Source organism: Coregonus lavaretus (genome assembly GCF_964263955.1).
Source record: "Coregonus lavaretus genome assembly, chromosome: 29".
NCBI lineage: Eukaryota > Metazoa > Chordata > Actinopteri > Salmoniformes > Salmonidae > Coregonus > Coregonus lavaretus.
In genome coordinates this window covers 709,181-728,290 of record NC_140016.1, presented here as the reverse complement: position 1 = coordinate 728,290, position 19,110 = coordinate 709,181, and the positions used below count along the sequence as shown (strand labels likewise).

At 49.2% G+C, this 19,110-nt stretch overlaps 1 protein-coding gene across 5 annotated transcripts in view; it reads right to left on the bottom strand.

The window, feature by feature from the left end:
- Positions 1 to 19,110, bottom strand: part of ctnna1 (catenin (cadherin-associated protein), alpha 1) — a 216,551-nt gene that overhangs the window by 153,569 nt on the left and 43,872 nt on the right. For all 5 annotated transcript variants that reach the window (XR_014610225.1, XM_084147311.1, XM_084147309.1 and 2 more), the window contains exons 6-8: positions 18,891 to 19,016; positions 18,500 to 18,643; positions 13,571 to 13,774 (exon numbers count right to left, since the gene is read on the bottom strand). Coding sequence is in view for 4 of the 5 variants with exons in the window: in XM_084147311.1 (XP_084003437.1) it covers positions 13,571 to 13,774; positions 18,500 to 18,643; positions 18,891 to 19,016 (474 nt within the window). In the remaining variant the exon portion in view is untranslated. The remainder of the gene's footprint in view (positions 1 to 13,570; positions 13,775 to 18,499; positions 18,644 to 18,890; positions 19,017 to 19,110) is intronic.

Below are 19,110 nucleotides of genomic sequence, written 5' to 3'. Positions count from 1 at the left end.
ATCTCAGCATCAGCCCTGTGTCTGTGTACACAGATCCCTCACGGACGCCGCAGCAGGTTTGTGTGTGTGTGTGAGAGACATGGGGAGTTTGAGATGCATTATTAAATTACATGTGGCAGGAGCGTTTAGCCTCAACATGTTTCCATGTGAAAGTGTCACGACAATATGGAATAATTAAGGCTCCAGTGTGTGTTGGTGTAGCAGGAGAAAGCTCTCCCAGTGACAGGCTGGGCTGACTGGACCACATTTAGTAACAGGAGATTAAGCATGTGCCCCAAAAGGCACCCTAATTCATTTATAGGGCACTACAGAGCCCTGGTCAAAAGTAGTGCACTGTATAGGGAATAGGGTTTGATTTGGGACGCATACATTATACTGCCTCCTATTCCCTGGGTGTGTGTGAGGCTCGATGAAGAGGACCAACCAACCCCCCCTAAAGAAACCAGAGAACAACCAACCCCCCCTACAGAAACCAGAGAACAACCAACCCCCCCTACAGAAACCAGAGAACAACCAACCCCCCCCTACAGAAACCAGAGAACAACCAACCCCCCCACAGAAACCAGAGAACAACCAACCCCCCCTACAGACACCAGAGAACAACCAACCCCCCCCACAGAAACCAGAGAACAACCAACCCCCCCCCCCCCCCCACAGAAACCAGAGAGGCTCATGGGCGCCATCAGCCCTAGATGTGTCCCAGATGGCACCCTATTCCCCATAGTGCACTGCTTTGGACCAGAGCCCATAAGGCTACAGCTAAACGGCCTGAATTGATGCGATAACAATAAATGGCCCAATACGTTCACCACATTAACGTGCTACAGTATTGTTGTTTCCTACTACTGGTTTGAGGGATGTAGCCAGCAATTGTCCCATTAACAATTAACCATATCAGCAAACATTTCATTTCAAAACTTCACATTTCTCTAGTATAGGCTACTTATCATAATTAACAATATCATAATGACTGCGATAAGTGATCGTAATGGTCGTGTTGATCATTTTCAGTTTATCGTCCCAGCTCTACATAGGGCCCTGGTCAAAAGTAGTACACTATATTTGGAATCGGGTGCCATTTGGAACGAGATTCAGACTGGGAAATTGAGATGCAGCCATTACAGTGAAGGTTGCAGAATGAGACGCAGCCATTACAGTGAAGGTTGCAGAATGAGACGCAGCCATCCGCAGCACAGTGAAGCAGAATGAGACGCGGCCATCCGCAGCACAGGGAAGCAGAATGAGACGCAGCCATCCGCAGCACAGGGAAGCAGAATGAGACGCAGCCATCCGCAGCACAGGGAAGCAGAATGAGACGCGGCCATCCGCAGCACAGGGAAGCAGAATGAGACGCGGCCATCCGCAGCACAGGGAAGCAGAATGAGACGCGGCCATCCGCAGCACAGGGAAGCAGAATGAGACGCGGCCATCCGCAGCACAGGGAAGCAGAATGAGACGCGGCCATCCGCAGCACAGGGAAGCAGAATGAGACGCGGCCATCCGCAGCACAGTGAAGCAGAATGAGACGCAGCCATCCGCAGCACAGTGAAGCAGAATGAGACGCAGCCATCCGCAGCACAGTGAAGCAGAATGAGACGCAGCCATCCGTAGCACAGTGAAGCAGAATGAGACGCAGCCATCCGCAGCACAGTGAAGCAGAATGAGACGCAGCCATCCGCAGCACAGTGAAGCAGAATGAGACGCAGCCATCCGTAGCACAGTGAAGCAGAATGAGACGCAGCCATCCGCAGCACAGTGAAGCAGAATGAGACGCAGCCATCCGCAGCACAGTGAAGCAGAATGAGACGCAGCCATCCGTAGCACAGTGAAACAGAATGAGAATAAAGAGCAGTTTTATTCTGGTTGACTGTTAACATGTCCTGTACTGGGCACATGTCCTCAACACAAAATCAGTCAGATGAGATGGAGGGAAGAGGAAAGGAGGGAGGAACAGAGACGGGGAGATGGAAAGAGGAAAGGAGGGAGGAACAGAGACGGGGGGATGGGAAGAGGAAAGGAGGGAGGAACAGAGACGGGGGGGATGGAAAGAGGGGGAGGGGGTAGTGGGAGGACGGGGGGAGGGGGGGTGGGAGCTAGAGGGAGAAGGAAAGAGAAGAGGGGCAGTCAGCCAGCCAGCAGCCTCAGCATGCTTTAACGGAAGCTTGTCTGTCTCTCCTAACAGACTAGCCCTATCCCTCCCCCCTCTCAACAATCGGGCTAGCCCTATCCCTCCCCCCTCTCAACAATCAGGCTAGCCCTATCCCTCCCCCCTCTCAACAATCAGGCTAGCCCTATCCCTCCCCCTCTCAACAATCGGGCTAGCCCTATCCCTCCCCCCTCTCAACAATCAGGCTAGCCCTATCCCTCCCCCCTCTCAACAATCGGGCTAGCCCTATCCCTCCCTCTCTACACAGAGAGGTGCGGGGGGTGGGGGGGGGGGGGGGGGGGACCAGTGAAGGGGAAAAGTTTTTTTGAAAAGGAGCCCGAGTCATTGTTTTGGACTGGATGACTACGGCCCTGAAATAACGTGGCAGAGCCCTGCGTCGTTGCCTGAGCAATACGGTGACTGAGACGTAGCGAGACAGGGACGTAGGTAGACAGGGACGTAGGTAGACAGGGACGTAGCTAGACAGGGACGTAGCTAGACAGGGACGTAGCTAGACAGGGACGTAGCTAGACAGGGACGTAGCTAGACAGGGACGTAGCAAGACAGGGACGTAGCTAGACAGGGACGTAGCTAGACAGGGACGTAGGCGAGACAGGGACGTAGCTAGACAGGGACGTAGGGAGACAGGGACGTAGCTAGACAGGGACGTAGCTAGACAGGGACGTAGCAAGACAGGGACGTAGGGAGACAGGGACGTAGCTAGACAGGGACGTAGCTAGACAGGGACGTAGCTAGACAGGGACGTAGCTAGACAGGGACGTAGCTAGACAGGGACGTAGCTAGACAGGGACGTAGCGAGACAGGGACGTAGCGAGACAGGGACGTAGCGAGACAGGGACGTAGCGAGACAGGGACGTAGCGAGACAGGGACGTAGGCGAGACAGGGACGTAGCGAGACAGGGACGTAGGCGAGACAGGGACGTAGCGAGACAGGGACGTAGCTAGACAGGGACGTAGCTAGACAGGGACGTAGGGAGACAGGGACGTAGGGAGACAGGGACGTAGCGAGACAGGGACGTAGCGAGACAGGGACGTAGCGAGACAGGGACGTAGCGAGACAGGGACGTAGCGAGACAGGGACGTAGCGAGACAGGGACGTAGGTAGACAGGGACGTAGCGAGACAGGGACGTAGGGAGACAGGGACGTAGGGAGACAGGGACGTAGGGAGACAGGGACGTAGCGAGACAGGGACAGTAAAGAGAAGGAATGTAGACAAGACACCTTTAGGTGACATATGGTTTGGCATCAATCGTTCATTCTGGATACAAGTAGAATAAATACAATCTGAGCAGCACCACAGAACAGGTTGTTGCCGCTGTCCAATCAGATTTGCATGTACCATGCGATCATAGGCTGTGTCCCAAACGGCACCCTATTCCCATACAGGCTCTGGTCAAAAGTAGTGCACTATACAGGGAACAGGGTGCCATTCACAACGCAACCATAGTCATGTATGATGAACAGAGAGAAAGGCATGAGATGAGATTGAAGGTTGGAGGATAGCTATGAAGAACCCCCTAGGTCGCTTCCCTCTTCCCTGGTGAGAGACGGACAATAAGTGATACGCTTCACTACGGCTGGTCCCATTACAGACACGAGGACCATTCAGGAGCACCACTTAGAAGGTAATACGGAGCCATCACATATCACGCAGTGCACATTGATTCAATCAGTCAAGCCTCGTGAAGGGTAATATCTATGGTGATCCAGTTGACAGTAGCTAGCACTGGGGTACAGGAGGCAACAGGAGCTCTGGGGTACAGGAGGCAACAGGAGCACTGGGGTACAGGAGGCAACAGGAGCTCTGGGGTACAGGAGGCAACAGGAGCTCTGGGGTACAGGAGGCAACAGGAGCTCTGGGGTACAGGAGGCAACAGGAGCTCTGGGGTACAGGAGGCAACAGGAGCTCTGGGGTACAGGAGGCAACAGGAGCACTGGGGTACAGGAGGCAACAGGAGCTCTGGGGTACAGGAGGGCAGTGGCTATAGTTCTTTCATTATTCTGCCTTCATCACCATCATATTTCTTACTCTCTTGCCATGTAGCTTATCAATTGAATGGAAATCCATAAAATTCATAGGTTGATCCAGTGACAGCCTAGCTAGCACTAAGGAACAGGAGGCGTGGGAGGACGGTGGCTAACTGTTGCTGTGGATGCAGAGCCAGACCCGTGGGAGGACGGTGGCTAACTATGAATGGATGCAGAGCCAGACGCAGGACTGAGTGACGTAGACTCCAGCCAAACATTAGGCTTCACTACACAGTGACTGCAGCAAGCATAAAGGCTACCATGGAAACTAAAAACTAAATATCCCAAACTGGGGGTGAGATTGGCTGATTTCTATCAGGAAGTAAAGAGGAAGCAAACCATCGACGTGTCCAAGACATGATCTGTCTGGTTGGAGCAGTGAGGAGGGGGCCACCCCAGTCATCGAACTCCATTTGTAACAGCGAAAGGAGGACTGTTATCCAAGGCCAATGTGTAACTAAGGATCTTTTTGCCATTGTAATCCTTGAACGGGCCACCTAAGCGTTTTATTTTTTTCAGGTCACCCGTCCAAAAAGTATGAAACATTTTACATTACTTGTTCTCCCCACTGTATGTGTGTGTATATATATATATATATATATATATATATATATATATATATATATATATATATATACACACACACACACACACAGTTGGGAGAACAAGTATTTGATACACTGCCGATTTTGCAGGTTTTCCTACTTACAAAGCATGTAGAGGTCTGTAATTTTTATCATAGGTACACGTCAACTGTGAGAGACGGAATCTAAAACAAAATTCCAGAAAATCACATTGTATGATTTTTAAGTAATTAATTTGCATTTTAATGCATGACATAAGTATTTGATACATCAGAAAAGCAGAACTTAATATTTGGTACAGAAACCTTTGTTTACAATTACAGAGATCATACGTTTCCTGTAGGTCTTGACCAGGTTTGCACACACTGCAGCAGGGATTTTGGCCCACTCCTCCATACAGACCTTCTCCAGATCCTTCAGGTTTCGGGGCTGTCGCTGGGCAATACGGACTTTCAGCTCCCTCCAAAGATTTTCTATTGGGTTCAGGTCTAGAGACTGGCTAGGCCACTCCAGGACCTTGAGATGCTTCTTACGGAGCCACTCCTTAGTTGCCCTGGCTGTGTGTTTTGGGTCGTTGTCATGCTGGAAGACCCAGCCACGACCCATCTTCAATGCTCTTACTGAGGGAAGGAGGTTGTTGGCCAAGATCTCGCGATACATGGCCCCAATCCATCCTCCCCTCAATACGGTGCAGTCGTCCTGTCCCCTTTGCAGAAAAGCATCCCCAAAGAATGATGTTTCCACCTCTATGCTTCACGGTTGGGATGGTGTTCTTGGGGTTGTACTCATCCTTCTTCTTCCTCCAAACACGGCGAGTGGAGTTTAGACCAAAAAGCTCTATTTTTGTCTCATCAGACCACATGACCTTCTCCCATTCCTCCTCTGGATCATCCATGTGGTCATTGGCAAACTTCAGACGGGCCTGGACATGCGCTGGCTTGAGCAGGGGGACCTTGCGTGCGCTGCAGGATTTTAATCCATGACGGCGTAGTGTGTTACTAATGGTTTTCTTTGAGACTGTGGTCCCAGCTCTCTTCAGGTCATTGACCAGGTCCTGCCGTGTAGTTCTGGGCTGATCCCTCACCTTCCTCATGATCATTGATGCCCCACGAGGTGAGATCTTGCATGGAGCCCCAGACCGAGGGTGATTGACCGTCATCTTGAACTTCTTCCATTTTCTAATAATTGCGCCAACAGTTGTTGCCTTCTCACCAAGCTGCTTGCCTATTGTCCTGTAGCCCATCCCAGCCTTGTGCAGGTCTACAATTGTATCCCTGATGTCCTTACACAGCTCTCTGGTCTTGGCCATTGTGGAGAGGTTGGAGTCTGTTTGATTGAGTGTGTGGACAGGTGTCTTTTATACAGGTAACGAGTTCAAACAGGTGCAGTTAATACAGGTAATGAGTGGAGAACAGGAGGGCTTCTTAAAGAAAAACGAACAGGTCTGTGAGAGACGGAATTCTTACTGGTTGGTAGGTGATCAAATACTTATGTCATGCAATAAAATGCAAATTAATTACTTAAAAATCATACAATGTGATTTTCTGGATTTTTGTTTTAGATTCCGTCTCTCACAGTTGAAGTGTACATATGATAAAAATTACAGACCTCTACATGCTTTGTAAGTAGGAAAACCTGCAAAATCGGCAGTGTATCAAATACTTGTTCTCCCCACTGTATATAGACTGAACAATGGTGATGGTGGCGCCTGAATGGCACAACAATGGGCCTCAGCATCTCGTCACGGTATCTCTGTGCATTCAAACTGCCATCGATAAAATTAAATTGTGTTCAATGTCCGTAACTTATGCCCGCCCATACCATAACCCCACCGCCACCATGGGGCACTCTGTTCACAACGTTGACATCAGCAAACCGCTCGCCCACACGACGCCGTACACGCTGTCTGCGGTTGTGAACACGGTTGGACTTAAATCAGCTTCCAATTGCATGCTCCTTCAAAACTGGAACATTTCTGGGATCTTTTATTTCAGCTCATGAAACATGGGACAAACACTTTACATGTTGCGTTTATTTGTGTTCAGTGTATTTTTTAAATAATATAAATCAGAACTAACAATCACTTAAATAAAAGCAGTCAGGGAGAATAAAACATGTAATTTGTTATGTCTGAGAAAAAAGAACACTGCATTGTCGATGGCAAAATACAAAGAATTGCAGGTAATTGGCTTTAAAACTGCAACATCCGCGCTCATTGCCACAACCCCTGCCACGCCCCCTACAACGCCCCCCTGCCACGCCCCCCTGCCACGCCCCCCTGCCACCTAAGCCCCTTTTTGAGCGAGGAAAAACCCTGGTAACAAGGAGGGAAAATGGTTCAGATGTTAAAACGCTCCAAAGCCGGAGCAGCAACAAACACCAGAGAAATAGGACAAGTTGAAGATGGTAGATCGCTGATTAGAAATAAGACATTACTGCAGCAATACAACCGCTGGCTGATGGTAAGAAATAAGACATTACTGCAGCAATACAACCACTGGCAGATGGTAAGAAATAAGACATTACTGCAGCAATACAACCACTGGCAGATGGTAAGAAATAAGACATTACTGCAGCAATACAACCGCTGGCAGATGGTAAGAAATAAGACATTACTGCAGCAATACAACCTATGGCTGATGGTAAGAAATAAGACATTACTGCAGCAATACAACCGCTGGCAGATGGTAAGAAATAAGACATTACTGCAGCAATACAACCGCTGGCAGATGGTAAGAAATAAGACATTACTGCAGCAATACAACCGCTGGCAGATGGTAAGAAATAAGACATTACTGCAGCAATACAACCGCTGGCAGATGGTAAGAAATAAGACATTACTGCAGCAATACAACCGCTGGCAGATGGTAAGAAATAAGACATTACTGCAGCAATACAACCGCTGGCAGATGGTAAGAAATAAGACATTACTGCAGCAATACAACCTATGGCTGATGGTAATAAATAAGACATTACTGCAGCAATACAACCGCTGGCAGATGGTAATAAATAAGACATTACTGCAGCAATACAACCGCTGGCAGATGGTAAGAAATAAGACATTACTGCAGCAATACAACCTATGGCTGATGGTAAGAAATAAGACATTACTGCAGCAATACAACCTATGGCTGATGGTAAGAAATAAGACATTACTGCAGCATAGGACAAAAACATCTATTCCACTGTTCAATTACAGGGAGAGAGAAGGAGGGGGGAGAAAGTGAATGGAAATAGAGCAGATTAAGAGAGAGGCCGTGTCAGAGCGAGACCGAGACATAGCCTGAATCTCAAACCAAACACTTGGCCCCTAAAGAGCTCTCCACAGTGATTTCACAGTCACTGTGTAGAGTCTTTAAGCCCTTTATCGAGTGGCCACTTTCTGTGGTGTTCGATAGTGATCACTCAAGCCTGCAAGTGTTTTAGCCACAATTTATATTGAGACTATGCACACTTAACATCCCAACTGCCACTTACCAATATTCCAAAATACATTCGCGTGCGTTGTCTCCCGCGACAACTCTTATAGAATGACACGCTCGCTACGAAGCACGGGCAACGGGGGCAGACACATACTCCGATAGACAGTGATAAAGCTGTAAAAACGACTACTCCTGCACAAAATATGTGGAAGTACACTGAGTACACTAATGTTTGGACATTTAAAAGTGAATGTGAACAAGAGAGAGATTGTGCAAATGAACAGTACTGGCTTTGGAGCAGCATGGTTACACACCGTCTGTGTGGAGTCTGGATTCACTAGGGCAACGGGCCTGGCTGCTCTGCTCAGAGAAGAGGAGGGAGGAGAAGACGGGCCGAGAACGGAGAGAAGAGGAGGGAGGAGCAGACGGGCCTGGCTGCTCTGCTCGGAGAAGAGGAGGGAGGAGAAGACGGGCCTGGCTGCTCTGCTCGGAGAAGAGGAGGGAGGAGAAGACGGGCCTGGCTGCTCTGCTCGGAGAAGAGGAGGGAGGAGAAGACGGGCCTGGCTGCTCTGCTCGGAGAAGAGGAGGGAGGAGCAGACGGGCCGAGAACGGAGAAAAGGGCGGCAGGTAGCTTAGTGGGTAAGAGCGTTGTGCCAGTAACCGAAAGGTCGCTGGTTCTAATCCCCGAGCCGACTAGGTGAAATATCTGTCAATGTGCCCTTAAGCAAGGCACTTAACCCTAATTGCTCCTGTAAGTCGCTCTGGATAAGAGCTTCTGCTAAATGACTAAAATGAAAATGTAAAAAAGCGCAAGGAAATCAAAAGACGGCAGAGGTACAGATAACTCATCCAAAGGGCTTTGACTTCTTAGTGTAGCCAGCCTACTTTGCGCTTCTTAGTCACCTTTTCATGTTGTTTAATAAAATACTTTTCATTCAATACTTCAAAACATTTACATTACATTTACGTCATTTAGCAGACGCTCTTATCCAGAGCGACTTACAAATAGCCAGTGGGACAACCACTTTACAATGTTTTTTTTTTTGGGGGGGGGGGGGGGGGGGGGTAGAAGGATTACTTTATCCTATCCCAGGTATTCCTTAAAGAAAACCAAAAATGGTAGGTCCAAGTAGTGACTAAACTAGATGTGTGCTGGTTAAATGGTGATTTTAATGAATGGAGCCAATTAGGAGCCTTTTTATTTTTTTGGTGAGCGAGGAGCATTTTTTTTCGGTGCAGTTGGAGAACACGTGGCGGACCGCTCGTGAGCGAGGAGTGGGCTTTCCCGACCGCTCAACACGTGGCGGACCGCTAGTGAGCGAGGAGTGGGCTTTCCGACCGCTCAACACGTGGCGGACCGCTCGTGAGCGAGGAGTGGGCTTTCCCGACCGCTCAACACGTGGCGGACCGCTAGTGAGCGAGGAGTGGGCTTCCCGACCGCTCAACACGTGGCGGACCGCTAGTGAGCGAGGAGTGGGCTTTCCGACCGCTCAACACGTGGCGGACCGCTAGTGAGCGAGGAGTGGGCTTTCCGACCGCTCAACACGTGGCGGACCGCTCGTGAGCGAGGAGTGGGCTTCCCGACCGCTCAACACGTGGCGGACCGCTCGTGAGCGAGGAGTGGGCTTCCCGACCGCTCAACTCCGCTCACTTACTCTGGTCTAGACAACGCTGTTTTGTTAGACTTCAGTGCAGATTTTTACATTATCAATCAGTCTGCTTCTGGAAAAACTTGTGTTATGGCTTGACACTTTATGGCTTTGTTCTTTAATGGAAGCCTCTCCAACAAAATCCAGGTAGAATCAGGAATTCCCCAGGGCAGCTACTTTTTTCAATCTTTACTAATGACATGCCACTGGCTTTGAGTAAAGCCAGTGTGTCTATGTGTGCGGATGACTCAACACTATACACGTCAGCTACCACAGCGACTGAAATGACTGCAACACTTAACAAAGAGCTGCAGTTAGTTTCCAAGTGGGTGGCAAGGAATAAGTTAGTCCTAAATATTTCTAAAACTAAAAGCATTGTATTTGGGACAAATCATTCACTAAACCTCAACTAAATCTTGTAATTAATAATGTGGAGACTAAACTGCTTGGAGTAACCCTGGATTGTAAACTGTCATGGTCAAAACATATTGATACAACAGTAGCTAAGATGGGGAGAAGTCTGTCCATAATAAAGTGCTGCTCTACCTTCTTAACAGCACTATCAACAAGGCAGGTCCTACAGGCCCTAGTTGTCACACCTGGACTACTGTTCAGTCGTGTGGTCAGGTGCCACAACGTTTCTCTCCCCCTCTGTTCTGACTCATCACACCTCTCCATATCTTCTCCTCTTCATGGACATGGCAGGTTGGTGTGTTATCTTGCTCAGACTGAGTTTGAACCTGGGTCTCCTCCCCATCCCCCTCTATCCCAGGTCTCCTCCCCGCCCAGGTCTCCTCCCCATCCCCCTCTAACCCAGGTCTCCTCCCCGCCCAGGTCTCCTCCCCATCCCCCTCTAAACCAGGTCTCCTCCCCGCCCCCCGCCCCCCACTAACCCAGGTCTCCTCCCCGCCCCCCTCTAACCCAGGTCTCCTCCCCATCCCCCTCTAAACCAGGTCTCCTCCCCGCCCCCCTCTATCCCAGGTCTCCTCCCCATCCCCCTCTAACCCAGGTCTCCTCCCCCTCTAACCCAGGTCTCCTCCCCATCCCCCTCTAACCCAGGTCTCCTCCCCGCCCCCCTCTATCCCAGGTCTCCTCCCCCTCTAACCCAGGTCTCCTCCCCCTCTAACCCAGGTCTCCTCCCCCTCTAACCCAGGTCTCCTCCCCGCCCCCCGCCCCCCTCTAACCCAGGTCTCCTCCCCCTCTATCCCAGGTCTCCTCCCCGCCCCCCGTCCCCCTCTAACCCAGGTCTCCTCCCCCTCTAACCCAGGTCTCCTCCCCGCCCCCCGCCCCCCTCTAACCCAGGTCTCCTCCCCCACTAACCCAGGTCTCCTCCCCCTCTAACCCAGGTCTCCTCCCCATCCCCCTCTAACCCAGGTCTCCTCCCCGCCCCCCTCTATCCCAGGTCTCCTCCCCGCCCCCCGTCCCCCTCTAACCCAGGTCTCCTCCCCCTCTAACCCAGGTCTCCTCCCCGCCCCCCGCCCCCCTCTAACCCAGGTCTCCTCCCCCTCTATCCCAGGTCTCCTCCCCGCCCCCCGTCCCCCTCTAACCCAGGTCTCCTCCCCCTCTAACCCAGGTCTCCTCCCCGCCCCCCGTCCCCCTCTAACCCAGGTCTCCTCCCCCTCTATCCCAGGTCTCCTCCCCGCCCCCCGCCCCCCTCTAACCCAGGTCTCCTCCCCATCCCCCTCTAAACCAGGTCTCCTCCCCGCCCCCCTCTATCCCAGGTCTCCTCCCCATCCCCCTCTAACCCAGGTCTCCTCCCCCACTAACCCAGGTCTCCTCCCCGCCCCCCTCTAACCCAGGTCTCCTCCCCGTCCCCCTCTATCCCAGGTCTCCTCCCCCATCCCCCTCTAACCCAGGTCTCCTCCCCATCCCCCTCTAACCCAGGTCTCCTCCCCATCCCCCTCTAACCCAGGTCTCCTCCCCGCCCCCATCTAACCCAGGTCTCCTCCCCATCCCCCTCTATCCCAGGTCTCCTCCCCATCCCCCTCTAACCCAGGTCTCCTCCCCGCCCCCCACTAACCCAGGTCTCCTCCCCATCCCCCTCTAACACGGGTCTCCTCCCCATCCCCCTCTATCAAACTCTCCCTCTTCACAGAAAATGTCATTTTTTACACTCCTCCCCCTGTTACTCAGGCCAGTCACAGACAGACTCCTTTCCTCATCCTCCTACACAAATGCATAGAAGCATTTATCAAGCGATTAGTGAACAATAGTTTCTTAGTCTCACAATAATTTGCCTCCTGAAATCTATTAATCATTCAATAGACCTCATTATTCTCCCAGAACGATAAATCCACAATTTGTCCTAGCCTTGTAATCAATCTAGATTGGGTTAACTTAGTGGTTGCTTAGAGAAAAAACATGTCTCTGTGAAATCAACATTGTTTAGTGGATATATGCTGGCTTGCGTCTTTAGCCGGTTAGGGGGTAGAAGAGTTGAGAAAGGACTGGCTGGTAATCCAAGGGTTCTGGAAGGATGGGTCCCAGAATGCTGGTGGAGGTTGTCTGTCTAAAAAATGAGAATTGATTCCGATTCCATGGTTTTTCAGCTCACCTGTCTGCGTCAGGTATAGCATTTGTATTTATTAGAGATCCCTCAACATGTTTTGACCATGACAGTTTACAATCCAGGGTTACTGCGCACAACGTAAAACACCAAATAATGCATGCAGAGCAGAATTAGGCCGATACCCGCTAATTATCAAAATCCAGAAAATAGCCATTCAATTCTACAACCACCTAAAAGGAAGCAATTCCCAAACCTTCCATAACAAAGCCATCACCTACAGAGAGATGAACCTGGAGAAGAGTCCCCTAAGCAAGCTGGTCCTGGGGCTCTGTTCACAAACACAAACAGACCCCACAGAGCCCCAGGATAACAACACAATTAGACCCAACCAAATCATTAGAAAACAAAAAGATAATGACTTGACATATTGGAAAGAATTAACAAATAAACAGAGCAAACTAGAATGCTATTTGGCCCTAAACAGAGAGTACACAGTGGCAGAATACCTGACCACTGGGACTGACTTAAGGAAAGCTTTGACTATGTACAGACTCAGTGCTCAAATACCACAGTGTGCCATCACAGCAGCAAGATGTGTGACCTGTTGCCACAAGAAAAGGGCAACCAGTGAAGAACCCATATGTTTCTTTATTTTCCCTTTTGTACTTTAACTACTGCCACATAATTATAACACTGTATATAGACATAATTACATTTGAATTGTCTATTCCTTTGGAACTTCTGAGTGTAATGTTTACTGTAAAACATTTATTTTGCTTATTTCACTTTTTTTTTAATGATCTATTTCACTTGCTTTGGCAATGTAAACATACGTTTCCCATGTCAATAAAGACCTTAAATTAAATTGAGAGATAGCGGAGAGGCAAAAGAGCAACTGTGTGTGAATGTGATGAGACTTACATTGCCTCGAGGGGAGAGATGGGTAGACGACTGGAGAGGGATAGAGAAGATGGAGAGAGAGAGAGAGAGATGAGGCACTTACCTGTCCATATAGTGGGTTAGTAGCAGAAAGGAGAGAGAGAGAGAGAGAGAGAGAGAGATGAGGCACCTACCTGTCCATATAGTGGGTTAGTAGCAGAAAGGAGAGAGAGAGAGAGAGATGAGGCACCTACCTGTCCATATAGTGGGTTAGTAGCAGAAAGGAGAGAGAGAGAGAGAGAGAGAGAGAGAGGGGTGTGAAGAGACTTACATTGCCCATGTACTCAGACAGCAGGTCCTGCAGAGCCTGACGGACAGAGTTGCACTCGGCCACGATGCGCTCGCGCCGGTCATCACGGGTACAGGACGAGTCGGCCATGAGGGCAGCGCCACTGATGATGCTCTCCAAGCGCTCCTCCAGAGACGGGCGGAAACGCTCCTCGCTAAACGCCAGGGGGTCCACGATGATCTGCTTCTGTTGGAGGGTGGGAGAGAGTTAGAAAACAGAGAGTGCGAGGGGGCGCGAGATGGAGGGGGAGAGATATGTTTACATGTTAGGTCTTTAAGCAGACGCTCTTATCCAGAGCGACTTACAGGAGCAATTAGGGTTAAGTGCCTTGCTCAAGGGCACATCGACAGATTTTTCACCTAGTCGGCTCTGGGATCAGAACCAGCGACCTTTCGGGTACTGGCACAACGCTCTTAACCATTAAGCTACCTGCCGCACGAGGGGGAGAGAGATCGATAGAGTGAGGTAGAGGAGAGACAGAGATGGATATATATAGTCAGACAGGAGAGTGACAGAGATGGATATATAGTCAGACAGGAGAGAGACAGAGATGGATATATAGTCAGGCAGGAGAGAGACAGAGATGGATATATAGTCAGGCAGGAGAGAGACAGAGATGGATATATAGTCAGACAGGAGAGAGACAGAGATGGATATATAGTCAGGCAGGAGAGAGACAGAGATGGATATATAGTCAGGCAGGAGAGAGACAGAGATGGATATACAGTCAGACAGGAGAGAGACAGAGATGGATATATAGTCAGGCAGGAGAGAGACAGAGATGGATATATAGTCAGGCAGGAGAGAGACAGAGATGGATATATAGTCAGGCAGGAGAGAGACAGAGATGGATATACAGTCAGGCAGGAGAGAGACAGAGATGGATATACAGTCAGACAGGAGAGAGACAGAGATGGATATATAGTCAGGCAGGAGAGAGACAGAGATGGATATATAGTCAGGCAGGAGAGAGACAGAGATGGATATATAGTCAGGCAGGAGAGAGACAGAGATGGATATATAGTCAGACAGGAGAGAGACAGAGATGGATATACAGTCAGACAGGAGAGAGACAGAGATGGATATATAGTCAGACAGGAGAGAGACAGAGATGGATATATAGTCAGGCAGGAGAGAGACAGAGATGGATATATAGTCAGGCAGGAGAGAGACAGAGATGGATATATAGTCAGGCAGGAGAGAGACAGATTTGACAGACTGACAGGCCCTCTGTTAAACCTGCAGGGAAGTTTGACGTCTAAACTGTCATTATTTTCAAAAGACCCAGAGGCCTCACAGACCAAGACGATGGATACCTTATATAGTTAGACAGCGTCCCAAATGGCACCCTAGTCCCTAGATAGTACACTCCTTTGGACCAGGGCACATAGGGCTCTGGTCAAAAGTGGGTGCCATTTGGGACGCCATCTTAGTTGGAGGCCCAGAGGTGCAGGGTGGTAGATAGAGGAGATCAGTCTGAGCCCTGATGTGGAGCAGACAACAACAGAAAACAGCTACTGTGGTGAATGAGTTGAGTTTGGTGTCCTACCCTACCCTGGGAGGTCAGAAGCACTGCTTATTTCCTGTTCTACCTGTTAACTGCATCCACTGGGTGTCCCATGTCTAAACCCATCCCTGGTTAGAGGGGGGCTGTTGAACTGGCTTAGAGGTCCAGATTTGAATTTGAGGGATAACGTTCACATGGTGCCATTTAGGACTGTGTCTGAGGGGTTTATGGTTTGTTTCAAATCAGGGAACTGCTTTAGCTAGACAGAGTGTTTCTGATGGGGTTTATATCTGACTGCTTTAGCTAGTGACTGATGGGATTTACATCTGACTGCTTTAGCTAGTGACTGATGGGATTTACATCTGACTGCTTTAGCTAGTGACTGATGGGATTTACATTGACTGCTTTAGCTAGTGACTGATGGGATTTACATCTGACTGCTTTAGCTAGTGACTGATGGGATTTACATCTGACTGCTTTAGCTAGTGACTGATGGGATTTACATCTGACTGCTTTAGCTAGTGACTGATGGGATTTACATCTGACTGCTTTAGCTAGTGACTGATGGGATTTACATCTGACTGCTTTAGCTAGTGACTGATGGGATTTACATCTGACTGCTTTAGCTAGTGACTGATGGGATTTACATCTGACTGCTTTAGCTAGTGACTCAGTGACTGATGGGGTTCATCACTGGTTAAAACATTCAACTAGTCAGAAGTTAGAATTCCGGGTTCATTAGCTAGCCCACCCCCCCGCCACCCCCCCCTCCGTCACGTCTGACCTCCTCCGTTTTTGAGTGTCAATTCATCATGTCAACAAGGCTCTCTCTGGGTGTGTGTTTCGGCGGTGCTTGAAATTAGGCACCTTGGCACAGAGAGGGGGAGCTGGCCTGGAATTAATGCAGAGGCGCTGTGAGCTAAAATAGAAAGAAAAAAAACTAAAACCGCATGGTCCCCAGGAAATTACTGATGAACAAGATCTGAGGTGCTGCTGCTATGATGATGCTAATAACCTGCTGGTCTTCCATCAGCGCCTCTCCTCCTCATCTCACGTGTCCTCTTCATCTTTCTGTCTCTTTTTTTTTTATACACATCCCATCTGGCTGTGCTGTGGAGAGTAATCAAGCCACTTAATCAAGCCACTGTACTTCCTAAGCCTGAGCCGTTCTGTTCTGACTGAGCTCAAACACAGCACCTCCGCACCTCCCAGCTCACCCCTCCCCCCCAGGAAGTAATCGGTTACTATAAATTATTGACTTCATGAACCTTGTTTCTTAAGCTACATATGTTAACGGGGGCTATTTTAGCACTTTTCTGGGATGCTTGACTGTTTTTATTGCTTTACTGGGAAGCTTAGCAGCAGTAGATGTGCTCATGTTATTTATGTTAGTGCAGGGTGAGCTGCACACAGTGGACTTCCTGCTAGGGCACACCGCCTCAGTGCTAACAGTATAACTCTGGTTCATAGGCACATGATTACTGCATCCAACAGCTGTGGGATCAGCAGAGGCATTCAGGGCAGTAAGAGGGACATAAATTAGGTTACTTACATTGTGTCTTCCAACGCCCCTGATGTAATGTACATTTGCTGAAGCATTATGACAACTCAGCGACACAATGGTAGGGATTAAATGAGCTGGGCTTGGGTCATTGATAAATTATTGTCTCAACACTGCCTTATCATGCTGTGAAAGGATCCAGGAACCCAAATTATTTGGGTGGATCCCATCCTCCTTATAATACGAGCTTTGTTTCCAGAAGGTATCAAAATTGTCAATGAATGTTACACCCACAGAGCTGCAATAGTCTCGTAGCCAGTTATGGAGGGCTAAAAGTCTGCTGAAACGTTCAATGCCACGATTTAGGGAGGGCAGAGGGCCAGATATTATGGGGTGTTTGTTGGTGTCAAGTAGAGACCCAATCAGTTCTTTAAAGTCATTCTTCAGCTGTTCTGAGCTGCCCTTCATAATGTCATTGAATCCCACATGAACTATGATAGACTCGATTTCCTGATGCTGGGTTTAAAATGTTTGGGAGCAGCTTATTGATGTCCTGTAGTCGTGCTCCTGGATAGCACCGTTTTTGCTCCAGGGACTGAGACATTTCTCACCATTGAACTGCCCAATACAACGGCTGGAGAAGGGAACGGCGCTCTCCACCCACTCCCACCCCTCACACAATTAGTTGAGTCTGTCACAGGCCCACGAGAAACAGGATAGCGTACGCCCGCTGCTACCTGGCGATAGGTCTGGACATCCCAGTGCCTTCGGTCCACGACTTGTAAAATGGGACCAGTGCTGATTGGAACCTTCTACTTCACTACAGGATTGAGGAGGAGACACAAAGGAGACGTTTTCCTTGGCAGAACCAGAGACAGGAAAAGGAGAGGGAAAGGAGAGGGAAAGGAGAGTGGCAGGTGAGTACCAAGCAGCACAGGCCATTCAGACAGATGACAAGGCGGGGAAACATCCATCAGGCCCAAACGGCATCCAGAATGAGAAAAGTTCAAATTTGCGTAGAAAGCCTTCCCAGTGGCTGAATGGAGGCCAGTCCCAGCAGCAATGTTCAAACATCTAGTGGAAAGCCTTCCCAGAAGAGTGGAGGCTGTTATAGCAGCAAAGGGGGGGGGGGGGACAAACTCCATATTAATGCCCATGATTTTGGAATGAGATGTTGGACGAGCAGGTGTCCAGATACTTTTGGTCATGTGGTGTACATAGCTCTGGCACTCTCTATTTTAACTCTTCTCTACATAGCGTCAGACCCAAGAGAAAAGCCTGTACCTGCTGAACGGTCTGTCCTAAATGGGACCCTTAACTTATAATGCACTACTTTAGACCGGAGCCTATAGGGATTTCCTCTGCATTTTAGGACAACAGTAAAATTCCTCTAGATTAAAATCCAAAATATTTAATAATCTATTGGCAAAAGGATAGGGTCGAAGCTGAGGCTTTGCCCTGTTCACGACCAAATGAACAATCTGGGATTTTGCCACCATCTGTGAAACCCTGAGATCAAATCTTACAGGTTTGTTTTGGGGGTCAGCAGCAGTAAAGGCAGCATTAATCTGATCCAATCCTGGATTACAAGGCTTCCTGGACTGAGTTCAATCAAACACACATGTCAACGGCTTTAAAGCTTTACAGGCATATTTACAAAGGGAGAGAGGGGACGAAACAGAGACAGAGGGAGAGCGAGGGGGAAGAAAGAGAGCGAGGGGAAGAAAGAGAGCGAGGGGGAAGAAAGAGAGCGAGGGGGAAGAAAGAGAGCGAGGGGGAAGAAAGAGAGCGAGGGGGAAGAAAGAGAGCGAGGGGGAAGAAAGAGAGCGAGGGGACGAAAGTAGGGGACATGTTTTATTTTAACCCATCCCAACACCCCACTATAGTAGGGGACTAGACTTACGTCAAAGTTGTTGAGCGCGTAGGCCAGCTCCCCTCCCCCGGCAGGGTGGTTGAAGGCAGCATCATCTGAGGCGGTGGCCTGGGCAGCGTTAGAGATGCCGGAGACAGCTTGCTGAAGCTGCTTGTAGATCAGGTCCCGGTTCGCCTGGAGAACGGAATTAAACTCAATGTTATTTACAACTAAAGATAATAAATACATCAACAAGATGTGGCTTTGAAGTGCTTTGAGATTCTGTATGTAATGAAATGTGCTATTGAAGTTACCGTATTATCATTTAATCCCAAACGATAGTTCTTGAAAGCATTACATTAAAACAGTTTCAAGGACCACTTACTGGGCCATAATGGTAAAACAAACATCTAAAAGGACAAAGTTACAAAACATTACAGACCTTGTATGCGGCCACGTCCGGGTGTTGGAGGCAGGCGCGTGAGGCGGTGTAGAGCATGGGAATGTTCCTCTGGAGAACACCGCGGGCAGCCGCCATCTGATCCTTATGGTGAACATCCTTCAACTCCTACAGAGAGGGAGAGACAACGTGTATTATTACACTATCTGAAAACATTCAATTACAACAGACAGACAGGACCAGACAGGACCGGACCAGACAG